The sequence below is a fragment of the Mustela nivalis genome, assembly GCF_964662115.1.
Source record: "Mustela nivalis genome assembly, chromosome: 1".
NCBI lineage: Eukaryota > Metazoa > Chordata > Mammalia > Carnivora > Mustelidae > Mustela > Mustela nivalis.
In genome coordinates this window covers 157789996-157803943 of record NC_139020.1, presented here as the reverse complement: position 1 = coordinate 157803943, position 13948 = coordinate 157789996, and the positions used below count along the sequence as shown (strand labels likewise).

The 13948-nt window shown below is 45.6% G+C and overlaps 3 protein-coding genes across 10 annotated transcripts in view; 1 reads left to right on the top strand and 2 right to left on the bottom strand.

The window, feature by feature from the left end:
- The window catches only part of CHST13 (carbohydrate sulfotransferase 13), a 282606-nt gene that overhangs the window by 131626 nt on the left and 137032 nt on the right, over window positions 1-13948 (bottom strand). The window lies entirely within an intron of this gene.
- CFAP100 (cilia and flagella associated protein 100) overlaps window positions 1-13948 on the bottom strand; it is a 50888-nt gene that overhangs the window by 1940 nt on the left and 35000 nt on the right. For all 8 annotated transcript variants that reach the window (XM_082688236.1, XM_082688235.1, XM_082688238.1 and 5 more), the window contains 3 exons: window positions 1965-2100; window positions 789-994; window positions 2-95 (listed from right to left, as the gene is read on the bottom strand). In XM_082688236.1, coding sequence (XP_082544362.1) covers window positions 2-95; window positions 789-994; window positions 1965-2100 — 436 coding nt within the window. The remainder of the gene's footprint in view (window position 1; window positions 96-788; window positions 995-1964; window positions 2101-13948) is intronic.
- The window catches only part of ZXDC (ZXD family zinc finger C), an 83195-nt gene that overhangs the window by 39877 nt on the left and 29370 nt on the right, over window positions 1-13948 (top strand). The window lies entirely within an intron of this gene.

Sequence of the window (13948 nt, the reverse complement as noted above, 5' to 3'; positions counted from 1 at the left end):
CCTTCTTCTTGATCTCAGCCTGGGCCCGGGCCTGGGCCCGCTGCACACGCTCCTCCTGCAGCCGCTTCTGCATCATGACTTTCTCCTCCCGGAGTCTGGATGCAGGGGCAGCACAAGACAATTAAGAATTGGAGGCACTGTGGATGCTCCCAGATCTGCTTCCCAGCGCCTCACATGCAGCCTTCAGTCAGGCCCTGGCCCTCCCTCTAGGAGCACACTCCCCTCTTCTCTCCACCCTTCCCTGCCAGGCCTGGTTGGCCTCTGAAACTTGTTCTTGGGGGTTCCCGGCATAGGTCCATCTGCTAAGGACGGTGGGTCCGTGCTGCCTGCTTCTAGCATTCTGACACTGCCAAGTCTCCCTGCCTTCCCCTGCCACTAAACTGGGCTTCCTTGGCTTCCCCCCCAAGTCTGCATCTTCCCTCCCCGGGGCTCTGGCAATGCCGATCTCTTCCTCTCCCAATCCGGCAGGAAAGATGGCCATTGCTGTCCCTTGTCCTTGGGGTGAGGCCATGCTGTCCACACCCTCACTTTGGCTCTGGGCCCCCTGAGCCCACCTCTTCTCCCACTCCAGACTAAGTTAGGGGTCCTCTCTGGAAGACCTCTCAGCATGGAGCACCAAACTCCTGTCTCTCTTGGTTTGGGGGCTCTTTGAGGACGGGTCTGTACCCGACCTCTGTCCTCAGGGCCGGCCTGGGCCTGCCCAGAGCAGAAGCAGGGGTTTGGAGGGCATCATGAGGGAGCTGGTCAGACCGCGTGGGACAGGGCAGGGGCAGGGACCTGGCTCTCACCGCATGCGACGCTCCTTCTCCTTGGCCTTCTCGGCCTGCTCGATCTTGATCTGGGGCACCCGCTCTAGGTTTTCCAGCAGCTCGTCCAGGTGGTGCTCGATGATGGTGAGCATCTGCACGGCGCCCAGGTTGGACTCCTGCTGGCTGCCGATGCATTGCTGGTACACGTCCAACACCTTGCGGTTCAGGCTTTCCAGCAGTTTGTCCTGCGAGGGGGGCGGGCCGGCAGAAGGGTGGCGTAGGCCTCTGCCCCCCCCCCCCCCCGTCACACAGCCCGCCACACCCAGTGCCCTTGCTGTGATGCAGCTGCCCTCCTGAGGTCAGCCAGACCCAGGACTCCAGCCACCACTGAGGTTCTACTCCAGCTGCCTCAGTGTGTCCATGGGGCCCAATCACCCCCTCGAGGGCTCTCTTCTGCCCCTGCACTGACCTCAACTCCCCACAGGACCCTGGCCCATGAGAGCGACTTCCTGTGCTGCCTGTGGCAGATGAACTCACCTCTCAGCCTGATCTTACATTTAGAAAGTAACACTCCCTACCACATGGACTGAGCGTGAGGACTGAGCAAGGAACAGCAGACAGGCAGGCTCAGGCCAGGAGTGGGGCCCAGCCAGCACCCAGGGAGTCTCTGGCAGGCCGCAGGTACACCAGCCTGCTTGTTGTAGCCTCCTGTGTACCTGCCCTGGGCTGGTACACGGTAGGTGTTCAGTAATTAGCGGGAATTAGGAAGCTGCGATTCTGCCTATGCCCCCAGTGCACTGTCAGGAAGGGTGCGCAGTGTGCCCTGGAACATTCTTGGCCCTCTGTTCCCTCAGAATTCTCTCACTCTTTCAGGCTGGCTTGGGGGCATGCCTTCTTCCTCCTGGCAGGGTCACTTTCTGGACACTTTGTGTTGAAGAAACAGATGTATTTGTTGAGTGAAAGAAGGAAGGAATGGAGGAAGTGTGCTGGGCAGCTGAATGGCCAAGGGGCATAAATACACAAGATGACTCCAGTTGGGGGACCAAGGGCCTTCTCTAGCCAGTGCCCCTCGATCAGCCCTGCAGAGCCTGGAAGGTGGTGAGGTCAGCACTGGGTGCTCCCAGATGTGCTCGTCAATGGATTGGGCCCCAGGGCTGTGGTCACCCACGCTCCCTCCACACTTGCTGCCCTCTGGCTGCTGATCGGGGGGCCTACCTCCTGAGCACCCTTGTACTTGCCGAAGTGGAAGACTCGGGCTTTGAGCTCCAGCTCGGTGGCAGTCTCCTCCTCCTTGGTGATGGACATCATCAGTGTGGTGACCCACTGCTTCAACTGGTTGACCTCCTTGTCCCTGGATTGGGGACCAGCAGGGCCCTGCCCACTCAGTGCAGCTCCAGGCACTCCACCTCTCTGAGCCTCATTGCCCCACTACTGTCCTGAGAGTTAAGGGGCCATGACCGCAGAGTGCGTGCCCTGGGACCAGAGATGCTGCTGAGATGCAGGACTAAGATTTAAGATCTTTAACAATCAACACTATGAAAAAAATAAGTAACAGCTTTATTGAGGCATAATTCACATACCTATAAAATTCTTTTAAAATATATAATTCAGGGGGTACCTGGGTGGCTCAGTTAAGCATTGGACTCTTGATTTCAGCTCAGGTCATGATCTCAGGGTCATATGATCAAGCCCTGCGTTGGGCTCCATGCCCAGTGACAAGTCTGCTTGAGATCCTCTCCCCCTCCCTCTGGCTCTCCCCCTGCTTGTGTGCTCTTTTTCTCTCTCAAATAAGTAAAATCTTTAAAAAAACAAAAACCAGTTCATTAGTTTTCAGGATATTTATACAATTGCACAACCATCGCCATCATCTCATTTCAGAGTATTTTCATCACCCAGAGGAACCCATTCCCTATTAGCAGTCACTCCCCGTCCTTTCCTTTCCCCCCCACTGTGTATCTGTTCTGGACATTTCATAAATGTGGAGCCATACAGTAGTGGCCTTTGTGTCTGGCTTCTTCATTCAGCAGAATGTTTTCAAGGTCTCTCCATGTTAACGGCATTGGTCAGAACTCCATTCTTTTGGAGGTTTATGTGACAGTTCCCTGTGTTGATGGACCATACTTTGTTGAAATGGACGTAGGGTTGATCCTACCTTTTTACTCTTAGGAATTATGCCACTGTGAACATTTGTAGACAGGTTTCTGTGAGGACATGTTTTTAATTCTCTTGGGCATATATTTATTTTTTAAAAAGATTTTATTTATTGGGCACCTGGGTGGCTCAGTGAGTTAAGCCTCTGCCTTCGGCTCAGGTCATGGTCTCAGGGTCCTGGGATCGAGCCCTGCATCAGGCTCTGCTCGGCAGAGAGCCTGCTTCCCCCTCTCCCTTTGCCTGCCTCTCTGCCTACTTGTGATCTCTCCCTTTCTCTGTCAAATAAATAAATAAGTAAATAAATAAAAGATTTTACTTATTAGAGCTAGATAACACAAGCAGGGGGGAGGGACAAAAGGGAGAGAGAAACACTCCTCACTGAGCAGGGAGCCCAATGCGGGGCTTGATCCCAGGATCCTGGGATCATGACCTGAGCTGAAGGCAGATGCTTAACCAACTGAGCCACCCAGGCACCCTTGGGCATATATTTAGAAATAGAACTCCAAAAATCAATTTTTAAATGAAATAACAAACTTAATAAAATAAAAATCTGTGGCTCTTCCCCCATTTGTTGATAGAACTTACCGTTTTCCCAACCCTAAGCAAAGGCCTGTGAGCTGCTGCTCCTTTGCCCACTGTGGGTCCCATGGCCTGTCACATGCACCGGCACAGGCATGCAGGCCCCCCCGGAGCCCTCCAGGCTACACTCCCCTGACTTTGGGGTGGAGGGCTGAGAAGCCTGTGAGTTTGAGGGGGGCTGAGGTAGGTGGGCCAGAGGGACCACATGGAGCTCACACACAGCCCACCCCCCTCCGGTGCTGGTGGGGCTCATGCAGGTCACCTGGGATGACATCAGAGAGCATGTCCTGGGTGTCAGGATCAACTTTTTTCCAACCACACATGCCCATTGTAGGGGTAAGTATGTTTAAGGTCAGTGGTACTTGTCCCAAAATCTAGATACATGATTGCATTCAATTTTAACCTTTTTTTTTTTTTTAAATACTTCCTTCACTTCCATCCCCTTAACTGGTAAGTGTGATCCTACAGCTGGCACAGGGCTGCTATGTTTGCCCTCCTTTGCTATATGGATGCGGTGGTGGCGGCGGAGGGCTTTCTTCTCAGGGTAACTGGGATAAAAACTGGTTCTCTTTCGATGTAAAATTGTTGGGTTGCAATATTTTCAACTCAACTAGAGCTCGCCAGTTCATGGGAATGTAAAAGCATAGGGGACATACTGCTGAGCATTGCTCCTCAGGCTAGCTTGCATGTCACCTGCATGTTTGTCAGAAATGCAGGTTCTAGGGGGGTTCCAGTGTACAAAGAGTCTAAGAAGCACTTCAGTGCTGGAAAAGTGACCTCGTCTCTTCAGTACCTGGACTGCAGGGGGACAAGAAGCTGGAGAGGGAACCTATAGACCGAAAGGGATTTAATGACACAACAAATATTGAAGAGCATAATCTTACTTAGATTCTCATTCAAACAAAGTTTAAAAACTCCAATCATTTATGGATTATGAATATTTAATATTAAGGATTACTGGTTTTTCTAAATGTGATGATCGTATGGTGACTATGTTAAAGAATCCATATATTTTTAGAGATATCGACTGGCATATTTACAGATGACATGATACATGCCTTTGCTCTGAAATAATATGGGCGGTGGAGAAGTTGGTGGAATCTAGGTAAAAGGATATTAGCTATGAGTTGATCACTGCTGAAGCTAGCGATGGGACCCTGGGGACTCATGATACTATTCTATGTTTATAGATTTATACGTATGAAATTTTCTTAAAGCTGTTGGACTGAATTGCAGAAGTTATAAAAAGTTTTTGAAAGGTAACAAGATGATCTCTTCATAAATGCCTGGGGACATATAGCCAGAAAGCTTAGTATTAAAAAAAAAAAAAAAAAAAAAGCAAACACCACCAAATAGGAATAAAGTTCATTCAAAAGACCAAGCAAAAGAGAAGGAGTTACCATATTCCTGCAGAAATAGCAGGAAAAAGAACAAAAATTAAAAATTTTGAAATAGAGAAAGATGGCAGAGTAGGAGCACCATAAATCTGTCTCCCCACCAGACAGTGATTGCAGAACCTATCTGATATAGCCATCTTGGAACTCTGGAGTCTATTGAAAGCTTGCAACTTCCAGGGAAAGGCTTGGACAGTAATTGTGGTTAATTTCCCTCCATTTCAGCTCTAAGCATAGTAACACTTGCCCAGCCATCACTCCCAGCCATATGGTAGGCAGCTGTTCAGGTTTTCTGGAGCAACTAGCACACAGCCTGTTGGAGCTAGGGTGGGCAAAAAAGGACCTTGTCCCTCCAAAATGTTGGGGAACTGTGCCCTGATCCCTGATTGGTGTTTCTGACCACAGAGGTACAGACAAATAGGCAGGCAGCCCTTGTTTCAAGCAACCCCATAATCCCCCACTTGACTTTCAGGGGATTTAAAGGGCCAATGCTTTTTCCTTTCTCCATTTTTTGCCTTTTCCCCCTTGGAGAGCCAGATCTTAAAGACTGAGGACATGCAAAAACAACAGCATATATGGAAAAAATTAGAAAGTGACCCTGCATGCCCAGGGAAAGTCTCAGAAAAGACCTACATTTACACTTGCAGGAGGAGTCTCAACATAGAGACAACCCACAAATTTCTTATAAAAAAAAAAAACCACAATGGAGCAGGGAAATGAAAAATTCACTAGAGGTATTTAAAGGCTTATCTGAGCAGGGAGAAGAAAGAATTAGTGATCTTGAAGATAGGACAATGGAAACTATCAAGGCTGAGGAACAGAAAGAAAAAGATTGAAAAAAGCAAACAGACCCTGACAAACCAGTGGGACGCCATCAAGAGGATCAATATATGCACCATAGGAGTCCCAGAAAGGAAAGAGAAAAGGGGGCAGAGAGATGATTCGAAGAAAAATAGATAAAAATTCTAAAATTAATGAAAGGCATGAATATAAGCATCCAAGAAGCTCAAGGAGCTCCAAGTAAAAGGAAATAGAAGAGCCCCACACTGAGACATTACTATAATCAAACTATTACAGGATAACCAAAAGCCAAAGCCAGAAAACTTTGAAAGTGCAAAAGAGAAGCAAATCATTTTACACAGAGGATCTTCAATATGATTATCAGCAGATTTCTCATTAGAAACTTTGGTGGTCCGAAGGCTGATATAGTTGAAGTGCTTGGAGGGGAAGAAAAACCTGTTAGCCAAGGATTCTGTATCTGGCAAAACTGTCCTTTAAAAGTGAGGGAGAAGCTAAGAGATTCCCCAATGAACAAAAACGAAGGAGTTCATCCCCATGAGACCTGCCCACCAGAAATGCTCAGGGAAGTGCTGCACAGTGAAACAAAATCAAGACAGTAAATTAAAGCCCTATGACAGACTAATAATCTCAATAAAGGTATAATGTTGGCAATTTTAAAAGCTAGCAGAAATGTAACACTGGTTTGTAACTAGAGCAAGGGAAGGAAAAGAGCAAGGGTAGCAATACTAGTTTGTAACTGTTTTCTACATGATTTTGGAGACTAATACATTTAAAATAATTTTTAGTTTATGTTTTAGAGCACACAATGTATGGAAACAAGGTTGTGACATCCGCAACCAAAAAGATGATGATGGAACTGTAAGGGAGTAGAGTTTCTGTATGTTAGAAATTAAGGTGGTATAGATTCAAATTTGAGTGTTAACAACCCTGGATATTAAATATAATCCTCATGGTAACCACAAAGAAAGCAGCTATAGGATATACACAAAAGGGAAAGAGAAAGGAATTTAGATATTTCACCACAACCAGCTAAACACAAAAGAAAACAGTATTGCAGGATATGAGGGGCAAAAACTATAAGGCATATAGTAGACAAAAAGTACAATGACGGAAATCCCACCATATCATTAATTACTTTAAATGTAAGTGGGCTAAATTTTCCAATCAAAAGACAGACTGGCAGAATGGATAACAGATGATTCAACTATATGCTGTCTGCAAGAGCCTCACTTGAGACCCAAAGACACAAAAGTGTTGAAAATGAAAGGATGGGAAAAGATATTCCATGCAAATAGTAACCAAAAGAGAGAGCAAGGGTAGCAATACTAGGATCAGACAGAAAAATTCATCAGAGACAAAGAAGGACCTTATATATTAATAAATGTCTAATACAATAAGAAAATATAACAATAATAAGTATTTATGCACCGAATGACAGAATACCAAAATATATGAAGCTGAAATTTACAGATGGAAGGGAAAACTAATTCTATAATAATAGTTAGAGACTTCATTACCTACCTTGCAATAGTGAACGAGTAAGCAATTAGGAAAAAGAAGACTTAAGCATTGCAATGCACCAACTAGGTTTAACAGACATACACAGAAAACTCTACCCAACAACAGAAGCATATACTCTCAAGGGCAAATGGGGCATTTTTCAGGCTGTCCCAAATATTAGGGCCACAAACTAAGTCTCAATAGATTTTTAAAAAGATAGATATTATACAGACTTCTCTGTCAACAACTGGATGAAGTTAGAAATTGTTAACAAAAGCAAAACTAGAAAATTTCACAAATTTCTAGAAATTAAAAAACACATTTTAAAACAACCTGTGGACCAAAAAAGAAATCATAAGGGAAATTAGAAAAAAATAGAGATGAAGAAAACTGAGAACACATCAGAGCAAAACTTGTGGGATGCACAGCAAAATTTATGGTGCTAAAGGGAGTATTTACGATGGCAAAACTTAAATTTTAAAAAGAGTTAAACTAACAACCCAACTTTACAACTTAAGGAATTTCTAGTTAAAGAAAAACAAATTCAACCTGAAGCTAGTGGAAGGAAATAATTAGTAAAAAATTAGAGAAAAGCAAAAAATTTAAAAAATTAGAGAATAGAAAAACAATGAGTTTTTCAAAAAGAAAATGACAAAAATGACAAACCCTTAGCTTGCTTGACTAAGGAAAACAACTGAAGTTACTAAAATGAGAATGAAAGTGGGAATATCACTACTGATCCTACAGAAATAAGGAGGATTAGGAGAGAGCACTATCAGCTGTGTGCCTCCAATCTGGACAACTTGGATAAAACTGACAAATTTCTAGAAACACAAAATCTACCAAGACTTAATCATGTAGGGGTATCTGGGTGGCTCAGTCGGTTAAGCGTCTGCCTTTGGCTCAGGTCATGATTCCGGGGTCCTGGGATCAAGCCTCATATCAGGCTCCCTGCCCAGTGGAGAGTCTGTGTTTCTCTCTCCTGCAACTGTCCTTCCCCCAAGTTCGTGCACTCTCTCTCTCTCACTTGCTTTCCCTCAATAAATAAATAAAATCTTAAAAAAAAAAGGATTAAATCATGTAGAAATAGAAAATCTGAATAGGCCTATAACCATAAGAAGATTGAATCAGTAATCAAAAATCTAATACCGGGGCACCTGGGTGGCAGAGTGTGTTAAAGCCTCTGCCTTTGGCTCAGGTCATGATCCCAGGGTCCTGGGATCGAGCCCCACATCAGGCTCTCTGCTCGGCGGGGAGCCTGTTTCCTCCTCTCTTTCCCCCTGCCTCTCTGCCTTCTTGTGATCTCTGCCTGTCAAATAAAATCTTAAAAAAAAAAAAAAAAATAGGGAGACGGAAACAGCCTCCATATAATAAAAGCCATATCTGAAAAGCCCACAGCAAACATCATACTGAGTGGCGAAAGTCTGGAGGATTTTCCTCTAAGATCAGAGGGTAAGGATGCCTGCATTCACCACTTCTACTCAACATAGTACTGGAAGTTCCATTCAGAGTGATGAAGCAAGAAAAAGAAAGAAAATCATTCAAGTTGGAAAAGAAGTAAAATGAGTTCTTTGCAGATGACATCATCTTCTATGAAGAAAACCCTAAAGACTCCACAACAAAGCTATTAGAATTAAATGAATTCAGCAAAGTAGCAGGAAACAAAGTCAACAAAGTCAATGAAATGCAGTTCTATACACAAATAATGAACACTTTTGAAAAGGAAAACAAAACCCGTCTCATTTACAATAGCATCCAAACAATTCCACTTGCAATAGCATCCCAAAGTTAAAAACAGAAATACTGTATGCCCTGGCAATTGTGCTTTTGGGAATATACCAAGAAGAATTGAAAACAGAGCCTTGCAGAAGAACACCCATGTTCACAGCAGCATTATTCATAGTTGCTAAAATGTGGAAGCCACCAAGTGTACATGATGGATGAATGGAGAAACAATGTCTAGACATAAAAGGAGTATTATTTAACCTTAAAAAGGAAGGAAACTCTGACACATGCTACCCCATGAATGAAACTTGAAGGCATTAAGTGAAATAAGCCAGTTACAAAAAGTCAAATATTGTATGATCCCACTACTAGGAGGTACTCAGAGTAGTCAACACCTTTAGGACAGAAAACACTGTGGTCTTGCCAGGGCCTGAGGGGCAGGAGAATGGAGAGATATTAGTAACAGGGATAGAGTTTCAGTTTTACAAGATGAAAAGAGCAGAGAGTTGGACAGTGGGGTTGGCTGCACAATGTAAAGGTACTTCATACCACTGAACCAGACACTTGCAAGTGGTTAAGATGGTAAATTTTGTGTTATGTGGATTTTATCACATTGAAAAAGGAAAAGAAATAGAGACCCCCTTTGCCTCCACAAACTCAAGAGCAGTACTCTGCTAGACCCTGCCCAGCATTTAGCATCCTGGAGGAAACAGGTGACACATACTTAGTTCTGGTTCCTATATGGGTACCTGGGCTTTTTATTTTATTTTACTTTTTTTGAGGTGGGGTGGGGCAGAGGAGGAACGAGAGAGAGAGGGAGAGAGAGAACATCTTAAGCAGACTCCATGCCCAGACTTGGGGCTCAATCTCATAACTCTGAGATCATGACCTGACCCCAAATCAAGAGTTGGACACTTACTCGAGCTAGCCACCCAGGCACCCCCTGAGTGCCTGGCTTTTTGTTCATTTTCATTGTCTGCTTTGATACTGTGGCTTGTTCTGCTCACTCTTAAACCCTCTAGGAGGTGTGTAGTGTGAGCCCGTCTCCCTGCATGTGGGCCTGGTCTTTGCTTCAGCACAGGGAAATCTTCACCCGTCACTACACTGGCTTTTGCTCCTCCATTCCGTGTGCAGCCATGTCCTGGAATTCCTTCCACATGTGCCCTGCACATGGCCTCCTGGGGTCCTATCGCTTCATCTCCTTGTCCTTTCCCTTAAAGTTCTCGGAGCTGTCCCCAGCTTAACATGGTTCCCCTTGCCCACTTGATGGCAGGCTGCATCCAGTCCTCATTGTGGTCTTGACCTCCTGTGGGCTTGTCTGCACCCAGATCTGCCTCTCTAGCAGCAGGGGTGCAGCTTCTTGGGAGGAATTAAGATATCTGTCCCAATTCTTCAGGATCTACATTTACTTCGATTTCTCACACACATCCCTTAATGAATGTTTCTTCTCATGTTTATGGTGACATTTTCCTGTTTGTGTGTCCTTTGAGCTGCACATGGGTGCAAGTTCAATAACAGGGACTTCAGAGGAGTTGTGCCATTTTGATCATGCGTCCAGATGGAACCTGGGCTGGAGGCGGAGGTGCAGGCTGCATTTCCTCTGAGCCATGGAACTCATGTCTGAGGGGCAGCCTTGGTTGCAGGTGTCTAGCATGGCTACCAAGACTCAGCCCACACAAGGTCTCACCTTAGCCTGAGGTCAGCATTGGAATGTGCTTTCTGGAGCTCGTGGTCCCTTCTGTGTGGCTTGCCTTGCTCTCTGGGCTCTGGCTGCTGCAAGACCAATCCTCATTTCCACCCCTGGCTCACTGCAGGAACAGAGAGTCTGAGTTGCTTCTTGTTCCTTTTCCAACTAACTGGCTGGGTTGGGTTTTCCTGGAGGAAGTTTTGCATGGTTTCCAGGAAGGGATTCAGGCTTAATTTCTCTTTTCTGTTCTTTTGGTCAATGTGGCAGAATCTGGGAAGTGTTGGGTTGGGCTTCATCTTGCTTGGGCTGCTTTGCTCATTCTTCTCCTGGGTCCCATCACCTCTCTGGTTGCTGGAAGTGCCGAGCTGATGCTGGTGTTCAGGCTCTGCAGCTTACTGAAGGCTGTCCTGAGGTCCTTGTGCTCCCTTCTGTATCCAGGGGTCCATCTTCCTGGGCTGGCTCCCCTTGGTCCTCAACTGGAGGAACTGTGGAGTGAGCATCTCAAACAGATCACAGCAAGGCAGGCAGAAAATGGGGCTAGGACCCAGTGTAGAAAATTCAAGGAAGTGCTCACCCTTGGGGTCACACATGCACCTCTCTAAATATTGTGCCCTGGGTGTCTCACCCACTTCACACCAGTCGTCTCTGGCCAAGAATGAATGATGCTGTTCTCTCCGCCAGGGAGGGAGGACATGGCTCGTCCTACAGCCCTTATGCACCCAGTCAATGCAAGGCAAGTGACAAAGTTAGCCTTCAATAATACTGTTATTGAGATTTAATTTACATATCACAATATGCACCCGTTCTGTGTGGCATTTGATGAGATTTGACAAACTTATACACTGATGTAAGGACTAACATGATCAGGACAGTGATCATTTTCATCACCCCAACATTTCTTCATGCCCTTTTGTATGAACTCCCCCCAGCTTCCCCAGGCACAGGCACCCAATCGGCTGATGTCTCCATTTTTTTTTTCCTTATGAGCAAACCTCTAAAATGACCCTTAGTGACACCTGCCTCCTCAAAGGTATTCACACCCTGGAATGTGGGCTGAGCCCAGCAGCTTGCTTCTAACCCATGTGGAATGGGATGTCGCTTCTGTGATTAGCTTACATAAGATCATGACTTCCATCTTGCTAGTAGACTCACTCCGTTGGCTTTTTGGCTTGTACACTTTGAAGCAGCAAGCTGCTGTATCAGAGAGCTCATGTGGCAAGAGACTGAGGGTAGGCTCTGGCCTACAGCCAGCAAGGAATCAGATCCTGCCAGCAGCCCGTGAATGAGCTGGACTGTGGCTCCTTCCCCAAGTGCAGTCTTGGAATGACTGCAGCCCAGCTGCCACCTGGGCAGCAATCCGTGAGAGGCTCCGGAGCAGAGGAGCCGGCCCAGCTGAGCCCAGATTCCTGATCCGCAGAAAGGGTGAAATAAATGTGTGTTATATTAAGCCACCAAGTTTTGGGATATGTTATGCAGCAACGGATAACCAATACAGCTGGTTCTAACATTTCACATGAATAATACAGTCAGTCGTCTTTGGTGCCTGGCTTCTTTCCGCGCAGTGTGTGTGAGGTTTGTCCGCATTGTTGCCTGTGTTAACAGCTTGTTCCTTTTTTACTGCTGAGTAGATTTCTATAGTGTGTAATGGCCCCTTTACATGACCACACCCTAATCCCAGGACCCTGTGAATATATTATACTACTTGGCAAGGGAGAACAAAGGCGGCAGATGCAATGAAGGCTGCCAACCAGCTGACCTGGAGATGGGGAAATGAACCTGGGTTGTCTGGTCGGGCCCAGTGTCATCATACGCATCCTTATAAATGGAGGAGCGAGGCAGGAAAGAGAGTCAAGAGTGAGGGGGTGTGGGAAAGACTCAGCTGGCATTGCTGGTTTGAAAATTTAAGGAGTCATGGTGGCCTCTGGAAACTGGAAGAGGTAACAAAAAGATCTCCCTTTCAACCTCCAGAGACGAATCAAGTCCTGTTGGTGCCTTGATTCTAGCCTGGGAAGACCCATTTTGGAATTCTGGTCTTGAGGACTGTAAGGGACACATCTGTTGTAAGGCACTCTGTGTGCAGTCATTTGTTACAGCATGCACACGGCTTGTCTGCTCCCCTGCTGTGGGCATGCAGGCTGTTTGTTTTCTTTTCTTTTTAAAATTTTATTTATTTTAGAAAGAGTGAGCAAACAAAAAAGCATGACAGGGAGAGGGGCAGAGAGAGAGAGAGAATCCTAAGCAGACTCCATAGAGCAGCACAGAGCCTGATGTGGGGCTTCATCTCAACCCTGAGAACATGACCTGAGCTGAAATCGACAGTCAGACACTTAAACAGCTGATCCACCCAGGTGCCCCCAGCATGTGGGCTGTTTCTTGTTCTTGCCTATTATGAATAATTTTGCCGTGAAGAATCCTGGGAATTTTTTTTTTTTAATGTATGTTGTCTCTAATACAGCCACTCTTCCAATGTTGGAACAGACTTCTCATTCGTTGTAGTATAAGTTTTTAATAGAGACTTCAACTTTAAAAGCAGTTTTAGGTTCATGGCAAAATTGGGCAGAAGGTACAGAGCTTTCCTAAATATTCTCTCCTCGCACCTGCCTTCCCTCACCATCAACATACATTTGTTACAATCAATGAAAGTACACTGACACATCATTATCACCCAAAGCCAATAGCTTCCATGAAGGTCCACTCTTAGTGTTGTGCATTCCATGGGTTTGGAGAAATGTATAATGACATGTATCCATCATTAGGGGTATCATACAGAGTCATTTCATTGCCCTAAAGATCCTTTGTGCTTCACTTACTTATCCTTCCTTCCCCCCAAGCCCTGGCAACCACCAGTCCTTTCATCATCTCCATAGTTTTCCTTTTCTAGGATGTCCTACAGCTGGAAACATACAGTTGTAACCTTTCCAAAAAGCCTTCTTTCACTTAGTAATATGTGTTAATATTCCTCCCTGTCTTTCCATGGCTTAATAGCTCATTTGGGGGGGGGCACTGAATGATACACCCTCGTTGGAATGTGCCAAGTTTGTTTATCCATTCACCTACCGAAGGACATCTCGGTTGCTTCCAAGTTTTGGCAATTATGAGCAAAGCTGGCCATAAACATCTATATACAGGTTTTGTGTGGACATAAATTTTTAACTCCTTTGGGTAAATACCATGGAGTGTGCTTGCTGGATCATATGGCAAGAGTATGTTTATCTTTTTAAGAAACTGTCTTCCAAAGGGGCTGTCCCATTCTGCATTCCCTCCAGCCATGGCTGAGAGTTCCTGTTGTTCTGCATCCTCACCAGCATTTGGTGCTGTTAGTCTTTTGGATTTGGGCCATTGGAATAGGTGTAGATATTAGT